Consider the following 7,907-nt stretch of genomic DNA (forward strand, 5'->3'; position numbering starts at 1 on the left):
CCCCCCCTGAAAATCATGTCATGGTCTCTATGGGCCCAACACTTACCCTAAGTTGTCCTTGGGCCAAGCCACCTTGTAACACCCAGGGACTGTGGGCAGATGTACGATTAGCCTATCAGGTATTATCCTCAATGGTCTTACACTTAACCTCTCAGCCCATAATGATCATACACTACTCGACAAGAGAGGACTTCTCCCTCGACTGCAAAGAACAGTGTTGCACTCTCTACTTATATGGATCCCGGGAATTAAAACCTTTTGCAAATCATTTTGAAACCATAATATATATATATATATATATATATATATATATATACTTTTATATCTCATATAAAATATATTTTGCAAGACAAATCTCAACGATTGAAATTGGCTGCCGGCAGTCTAGGTTTCCATCAGTGAGAGTGCATCCCCGATCATTAGCTTTGTCCGATAAATGGGCTGATCCTGTCACTATGATCATCCACTTAGATGAATTCTCAAACTATTCCAACATACCTAGGTTTTGACCCCCGCTAAGGATCTCACTGATTGGTATATCAAAGACAACCCAATCCGACACCTAGTGCAGTATCATAATCGAGTCTAGGGGTTGGGTGTAACTTTTCAGTTTTGCCTATCAATCTCCAAGGTCCAGGGCAATACTAGAAATCTGGTCCAGTTCAAAGATTCAATTAATCCTACACTGTATGTGCCTAGGGTCTCACCCTGGCAGCTGAGACAGGCCACCCCAACCGACTTGGTGGCACCACAGTGTCAGCCTTGTCAAGATAGGTCTCCCTAGACCGACCCACTGGCCGTGAACATTCTAAACTAACACGAGTCTCATTAAGTGTCCAGTTTAAGGGTATTACACAGAAACATACCAAGGGAACATGAATCAAATATGCACTTTTATTCATTTACAATAAACTCATAAAGTACATCATTTTGATTGAAACTAAGGGCATACAAAACTGTTTAACAAATTTATCATCACAATAACTCTAAAGATCAACATTGTCTGTCTCCTTTCTTTTATTGTTTTCCCACTCCACAATGTTTATATAGCAAACACCTTGAAACCTGAAAATGATTAATTGTTTAGCATTCATACTAATAATAATAATAATAATAATAATAATAATAATAATAATAATAATAATAATAACTAATTGATTATCTTATTTTACGATTAATGCATTTTGTTATAAGAAAAGTAGTGTACCTTATGATTGGGCCAATATTCATAAGCTATTTGTAGAGAGGACTTCTTTATAGACTATGTTTTTTGTGTAAGTTCCCTTCTTTTGTTTTGGTTGCTCAGCTTGAATGGGTATTCTTGTTGTGGAAGCAGATATTCCTCGAAAGAGAGCTACATATAATTAACCATGTGAGAAGACATGCTCTGGAAGATATATCCCCACATGAAGAATGGTTTGGCCTTGAGCTTTATTTATTATCATTGCAAAGCTCAGACGAATAGGAAATTGCTTACGCTTAAAGTGGAATGAATAACCTTCATCTTCTGATGGTGAGAGTGGTATTCGTGGAAGTAGAACCTTCTTCCCTGCATGTTGTTCAACAACAATTTTTTCTAGTATGACATTGTTTTTGAAATTTATACAAATCATTCTGCTTCCATTGCATAGTCCATTAGATAGATCTAAATTTTGCAGTAACATGATAGGGCAATTGATTTTGAGAGTGAGCTTATGTGGTGGGAGACCATTAGGTGTCAAGGAGTTTACAAACTCTATTGGATAATAATTTTTCGTGTCATCGATTGCATAATCATAGTTGTAATAAGTCACAGATTTTCCTGGAAAGCGTGTAATCAACTTCTCATTAAATGCATTAACAAATTCATTCTTCGTAGCTAAGATTACACACTTTGTTATATAATCAAGTGAAGAAGCATTTTCTTCCAATGATACAAAAACTTGGTTGAGTAGCTCATTTTGTGAATGTTCATTGTCTTCATATTTGATGAGCATTGCTTCTAGGATTGCAACCATGCCTCTTTGGATTGCTGGCTCAGTTCCATTTCCAATTCTCATGAGAAAACCATTGAATGATGAATCAAATAGGGCTCTCATATTGATGGTGAGTTTAAATAGCTCTAGGTTTGGCCAAAGATATGATTTAACCAAGCTTATAGAAATTATTTCTACTTTTGTTCCTCGTCGAACTACTGGAAGTACTTGTCAGAAATCTCCTCCGAAAACCATAACTTTTTCACCAAATGGTAATTGATTGCCCATGATATCCTTAAGACCTCTATCCAATGTTTCAATTGTTGTTCGCTTTGCCATTGGTGCTTCATCCCAAATGATTAGTCGTGCCTGTCATAGGAGCAATGCAGTTCCACTTTGTTTGGATATGTTACACATACTTGACTTATTTGCATTGATAGGAATTTTAAATTTTGAATGTGCAGTTCGTCCACCTAGCATTATTGTTGCAGCAACACCTGAGGTTGCAGTGGCTAAAGCAATCCAGATCCTTGATTTGATTGTAGCAAGTAAAGCACAATATAAAAATGTTTTTCCTATTCCCCCTGGACCATCAATAAAGAATGCACCTGAAGTCTTCATATCTATATGCTGTAATATTGTTCTATATGCAATTTCTTGCTTTGGGTTTAGACGAGATGGTGCAAGAAAATCTTCTTCAGGTGTTACTATTGTCATTTCTTCATCAATTTCCTTTGTAGAAGGATCATTCATATGATTCGGGGGATTATGAATTTTTGGTAGGTCATAATCATTGATATTTTTCCCTATATTTTCCAAAAAGTAATTTATACTCTTCAATGTACTTGTAACTTTATATTCGTGAGAGTGTTCATTGATTCTTCTAAAATCACCAGACAACGAATCATAGAAGTCGGCCCATAACTTCTTCACATCAGTTGGTTCACAAAAAGCTAATATTGTAGCAAACAACTATGAGATGTGGAAAATTGATGCTTCTTGCAAACATTCCAATATGTTTTGATGCAATTCCAATAATTGTCGTTTTTCAGCAACCTCCTTGAATGTAGGGCACATGATTCCATCTAAACATAATAAGTCCTCAAAAGACGTTAGCCTTGGTATATTGTTTAATAAGAGTTTCAAGTAATATCTGTCTCGTTCTGAAGGGTTTGTTGCAATTACACGACCAATGACTTCTCTTTTCTTTCGTGGTATCCACGTCTTTGCTTGCTTGTTCCATATGTAATGTTATGGGAATTGTCTATATAAGTATTCGTGCATTTTCATCTGTAGAGCATGTCGCAAAATACTCTGTTAGCACTATCCTGCTTGTATTTTCTGAATTGATCACATGATTTAAATTCTGATTTTCCCAATATCATATACATTGTTGATTTGGAAGGTGCAATTGCATGTTTATGATGGCTGAGAATATTTCATTAAGCTCAAATTGAAAAATTCTCCATAGTGGTTCTTGAACTGAAACCCAACAGTATATGTACTTGATCAATTGCATTGTCCCCTTCATTATGTGCTGTAAAGATAGCAACTCGATCATGCCCCTTGTACATGTACTTGTATAGATACTTGATTGCTTTAATTCCTGAGCATATTTCAATATTGATATGGCAATTATATATTTTAAACAAATATGGATTGTAAGGAATGATCCGTTGGTTGTCTAAATGATGGTTCCGAACAAATACTCTACGTCCATCATTTCTTCTTCTATATATGGGGTACGAGTCTTTTTCTTGCATGGTATGCTCACAAAACTCAGGGGTAATGATATTTGCATTCATTATCAACCATGCATGAATTTTTCTAATTATATACTCCACAAGGCCCATGCATCATATGTTTTCTAACCAATTCATAGAGTATTGGTCGTCTTTCTTGGTTAGGTATTTCTACACAAACAAATTTGTCGGTAACTTTATAACTTAACTTCATAATAATCAATAAGTGAGCATGTGGAAGTCCTCTCTTCTGAAACTCTATGACATGCACATGTGCTGCCACTTTTCTGAAAATATGTTTCTTGAAAAGTTGGTCTTTTAGGTCCTGCAATTTTGCTCTAAATACCCTTGCTGTTAAATCTGGCCTATCTTGTAGAACTTGCCCTAGGACGAATTCATCTTGAATCTCCATCCACTCAAGGTTACATGTCATTGTGATGAAGAAATCAGGTTTTCCAAATTGCCTAACTAGTGCCATTGAATCATGATATCTACACCGCACGTCTTGTGATCCTCCAATAAATGATGCAGGTAATACTATTCTTCCAATTTTATTACCATGTGTTTCACCAGACAAGACACTATCTACCATTCCTTGGTACAATTCTATACGAATTTTTTATTGCTTTTGACAATAGTAGTCAAGCCTTGTACTTTCAAGCTTGATGTACATATCAACAACAAATTGATGCAGAAGTCTCTTAGCTAACAAGATTATTGAGTGATCATTTATCCTAATTTGTACGAGATTACTATAAAATTGTCAACATGACAAAGTTGTCCCTTCATCTCCTATGATAATATCTTTGCATAAAAATTGTACATAATGTCTTTAGAAATTTTTTTTTGGAATTTATTGTAAATGTTGTTTTATTTTAATAGAAATAGTTTGTTACCTTTTCCCGATTGAAAAGATCTTTAATGGATGTAAAATTCCTTATTGTGGAATTTTGTAATGGGTGCACCCCTAATCTTGTAATGGAATCTTTTTTGGGGATATTTGGGTGCCATCCAACTTCTGCCCTTGGGAATAATAGAGGATATTGTAGGGGATCATAACAACCATAGTGATGCTTCACTCTATGTCTACTTCCTGAACGTGCATGAACAACAATGTCTCTTTCTTCTTGACCACTTGTATTACTTCTCTCAATCCATATTGCTGCAACTTGATCTACTGATGGTGCATTATAAACCCTTTGATCTAGATTGGCATCACTTTTGATGCAAATATGATACTCTTCTAAAGAGTTAAGATCTTTGAGATTTCGAAAGAACTGGGAATATGGATTAATAGAAAGAAGTTTGATGAGGTTCTCCACAATTCCTCGATTTAATTCCTTGTCACCCACCTTACTCATTCTATTTTGAACTTCATTCTCTGTGTCATAGAAGTATAATTGCAAGAAGCATGGTCCATTATTTGAAGGTGTAAGTGATGGCAGGTCATGGTATGTTTGCACTACAAAACTAACATGAAGGGACTTTCTTTAATTCATGTATGGAAGATGTAGTTGAGAGATGATTAATTTCACCTACATATCATTTTTCAAACATGAACATGCTTGTTGTATGTGTAAAAGTTTTAGTGGAATATAAGATCATGAGTATTAGAGCCTTCAACAATGTTACCTTCGTCATTTTCTTCCATTATTTCAGTAGGGAGGTGTTGTTTCACATTGTTGCTCTGTTTTTTTGATCCATTGGAGCATTCAGCTGCATATCTTGCTTTTCTCTTCCTTTTGTTTTCAACAGCATTTTGAATATGCTGCTTTCTTTTCTCACTTGACAAGCGCACATACCTTTTTCGTTCATATTTGCATTTTCCTACACGTTTTTCTTCCGAAATGTTACTTTGACTAAAATTGTATTCTATATAAACAACTATCAAATACTAATAAACATAAATATCATATAAGTGTAGGGGTAGGACGTACACCTTCTGTTAATACCATTGATACTTAATATAATATCTTTAGCATAACATTATCCTCTACATATATAAGATATAAAAGATAAGTAGAAGATTATAATTCTTGTAAATAGGTGAAAATTTGCAAAAGAAGTTAAACATTTGTATAGAAAGAGTTTTAAGAATTGGAAACTCGTTCACCTGGCCTAAAAACTCATAGATAAAAGCTTATTTGATTGACATAGAAAGTCTTGGGCTGATCTCCCTCCGTTCGCCCAGCCCCTGGATCTGCTAAAGAAGACAACTAGACCTAAACTTGGAGCACAGATGGTCTTTTCTCAGTCAAGTCATTTGCTACTCACATGGCAGTAAGCAGCTTGGAAGACATGCCTGCTTCCAGAATCTGGAACTCAACAATGCCAACTTAGAGGGGAGAAGGTGTATGGGAAGGACTTAGATGTGTTTTTGGGAAAGTTGTGATTATTCTTATGGACGCTATGAACAAAGAAGGTTGTAGTGAATTACCTCCAAGACTTTAAGTGATCAATGTCCTCCTGGTTTCTACATGATTGTAGGTGGATTAAGTTTGACAGATCAAAGCAGGTTATGTGCAAAAAACTCAAGGCAAAGGCAGACATATGAAGAGAGACACCTGTAGAGATGAACACCTTATTCTTAAACAAAACTCTTGTATTGTTTGCGGTCTTTAGAACAATGTTACTAAATCACCTCCAGGTCTCCAAGTGATCAATCTTATCCTAGAGTGCTTGAGGGAAGGCAAAATTACTCATATCTCATATTGCTCACTTATTTATTCAACTGATATAGACAAGTTGTATTTTGTTGTATTCAATCTTGTTTATTTCTTTTCTTTATATTTTAGCCCCGTAAGGGCATGCTTGTAGTTGTACATAATATATTGTTGGCTCTTTCCAGGTTATTTGGAGTTCTATGGTATGGTCTCCTTTCAAAAGGAACTTTTTGGAAACCTAACTGAACAAACAAGTGGTTGAGAAGACTAATGTGTTTTTGGCTAAGTTGTAATTATTCTTATGGATGTTGTGGGGATAAGCTTTTTTATCTCCTATTTTTCTTTCTATACTCCTTGCAATATTCTTATAATATTTAATGAAAATTCCTATTATTTATCAAAAAAGAACAATGTCACTAAACCAGCTCCAAGACTTCAAGTGATCAGTCTCATAGTTTCTACATGATTTCTAGGTGGATTGACTTTGATAGATCAAAGCAGATTATAGTAAATTACCTCCAAGACTCTAAGTGATCAAACTCCTACTGGTTTCTAGATGATTGTAGGTGGATTAAGTTTGACAGATCAAACTAGGTAATGTGCAGAAAACTCAAGGCAAAGGCAGACACAGGAAGAGAGAGGCCTGTAGAGATGAACACCTTATTCTTAAACAAAACTCTTGTATTGCTTAGGGTCTTTAGAACAATGTTACTAAATCACCTCCAAGTCTCCAATTGATCAATCTCATCCTAGAGGGCTTGAGGGGAAGCAAAATAACTCCTATCTCATATTGCCCACTTATCTATTCAACTGATATCAGCTGTATTTTGTGTAGAGATTATGGGAGTTAAGAGCTGTATTTTGGCTCTTTCGATGTTATTTTGAATTCTTTGGTATGGTGTCCTTCTCTCAGAATGAACTTTCAGGATTGGGAAATTGCAAACCTAGCTAATCTACTTGAGTTGATCTCACTCCAATGGTCCAGCCCCTGGATCTGCTCAAAGAAGATAGTTGGACTTGGACTTGGAGTGCAAACGGTCTTTTCTCAATCAAATCCTTTGCTACTCATCTAGCAGCAAGTAACTTGGAAGACATGCCTACTTCCAGAATCTGGAACCCAACCTCTCCCTCAAAAATGATTGCTCTGGTGTGGGCTGCAGCTTTAGACAGGTGTTTAACTATAGCCCACTTATTTAAGAAAGGGATTCAACTCCAGGATCAGAGTTGTGTGTTGTGTGGTCAAGAAGTGGAAGATAACAACCATCTATTTCTGCACTGCCCTATCTCAGCTAGAATTTGAAATCATTATCTCTGTTTGCTGACTCTTGCTTGGGCTATGCCAGCCTCAATGAAATCATTATCCATTTGTTGGTTCCCAACCTTTCCCCTTTCTTTCCCTACCTTTTATTTCAAATGAAACTCTTGGGATGATTTGATTTTGGTTTTGCTTGGAGATGGTGGTAATCCAGAAAACGGAGAATCCAAAGAAAGAGCTTGAAAGCATAAGCATTTCATTTCTTGAATTATAATCATAGGGAACAACCTTC

At 35.8% G+C, this 7,907-nt stretch overlaps 1 protein-coding gene across 1 annotated transcript; it reads right to left on the bottom strand.

Moving 5' to 3' along the window:
* Positions 1–1,364: 1,364 nt before the first annotated feature.
* Positions 1,365–5,058, bottom strand: LOC148860970 (uncharacterized). Its single transcript, XM_088984993.1, has 3 exons — positions 4,761–5,058; positions 2,375–2,908; positions 1,365–2,101 (listed from the first exon to the last, which is right to left on the bottom strand). Exons 1-3 carry the CDS (start codon positions 5,056–5,058, stop codon positions 1,365–1,367), a joined length of 1,569 nt encoding a protein of 522 aa, XP_088841119.1.
* Positions 5,059–7,907: the final 2,849 nt, after the last annotated feature.

This window comes from Nelumbo lutea, chromosome 4 (genome assembly GCF_056320005.1).
Source record: "Nelumbo lutea isolate HS-2025 chromosome 4, American lotus-T2T, whole genome shotgun sequence".
In the NCBI taxonomy this organism is placed as follows: domain Eukaryota; kingdom Viridiplantae; phylum Streptophyta; class Magnoliopsida; order Proteales; family Nelumbonaceae; genus Nelumbo; species Nelumbo lutea.

Excerpts from the sequence above, each read along its gene's own strand:
- LOC148860970 (XM_088984993.1), bottom strand. The coding sequence starts at position 5,058 with ATGAGTAAGGTGGGTGACAAGGAATTAAATCGAGGAATTGTGGAGAAC. Across the intron at positions 2,909-4,760 it reads TAGAGTGAAGCATCACTATG|CTTTTTGTGAACCAACTGAT; the intron begins GTTGTTATGATC and ends CTACAATATTAG. Across the intron at positions 2,102-2,374 it reads TATCAATGCAAATAAGTCAA|AGCTATTTAAACTCACCATC; the intron begins GTATGTGTAACA and ends GGCCAAACCTAG.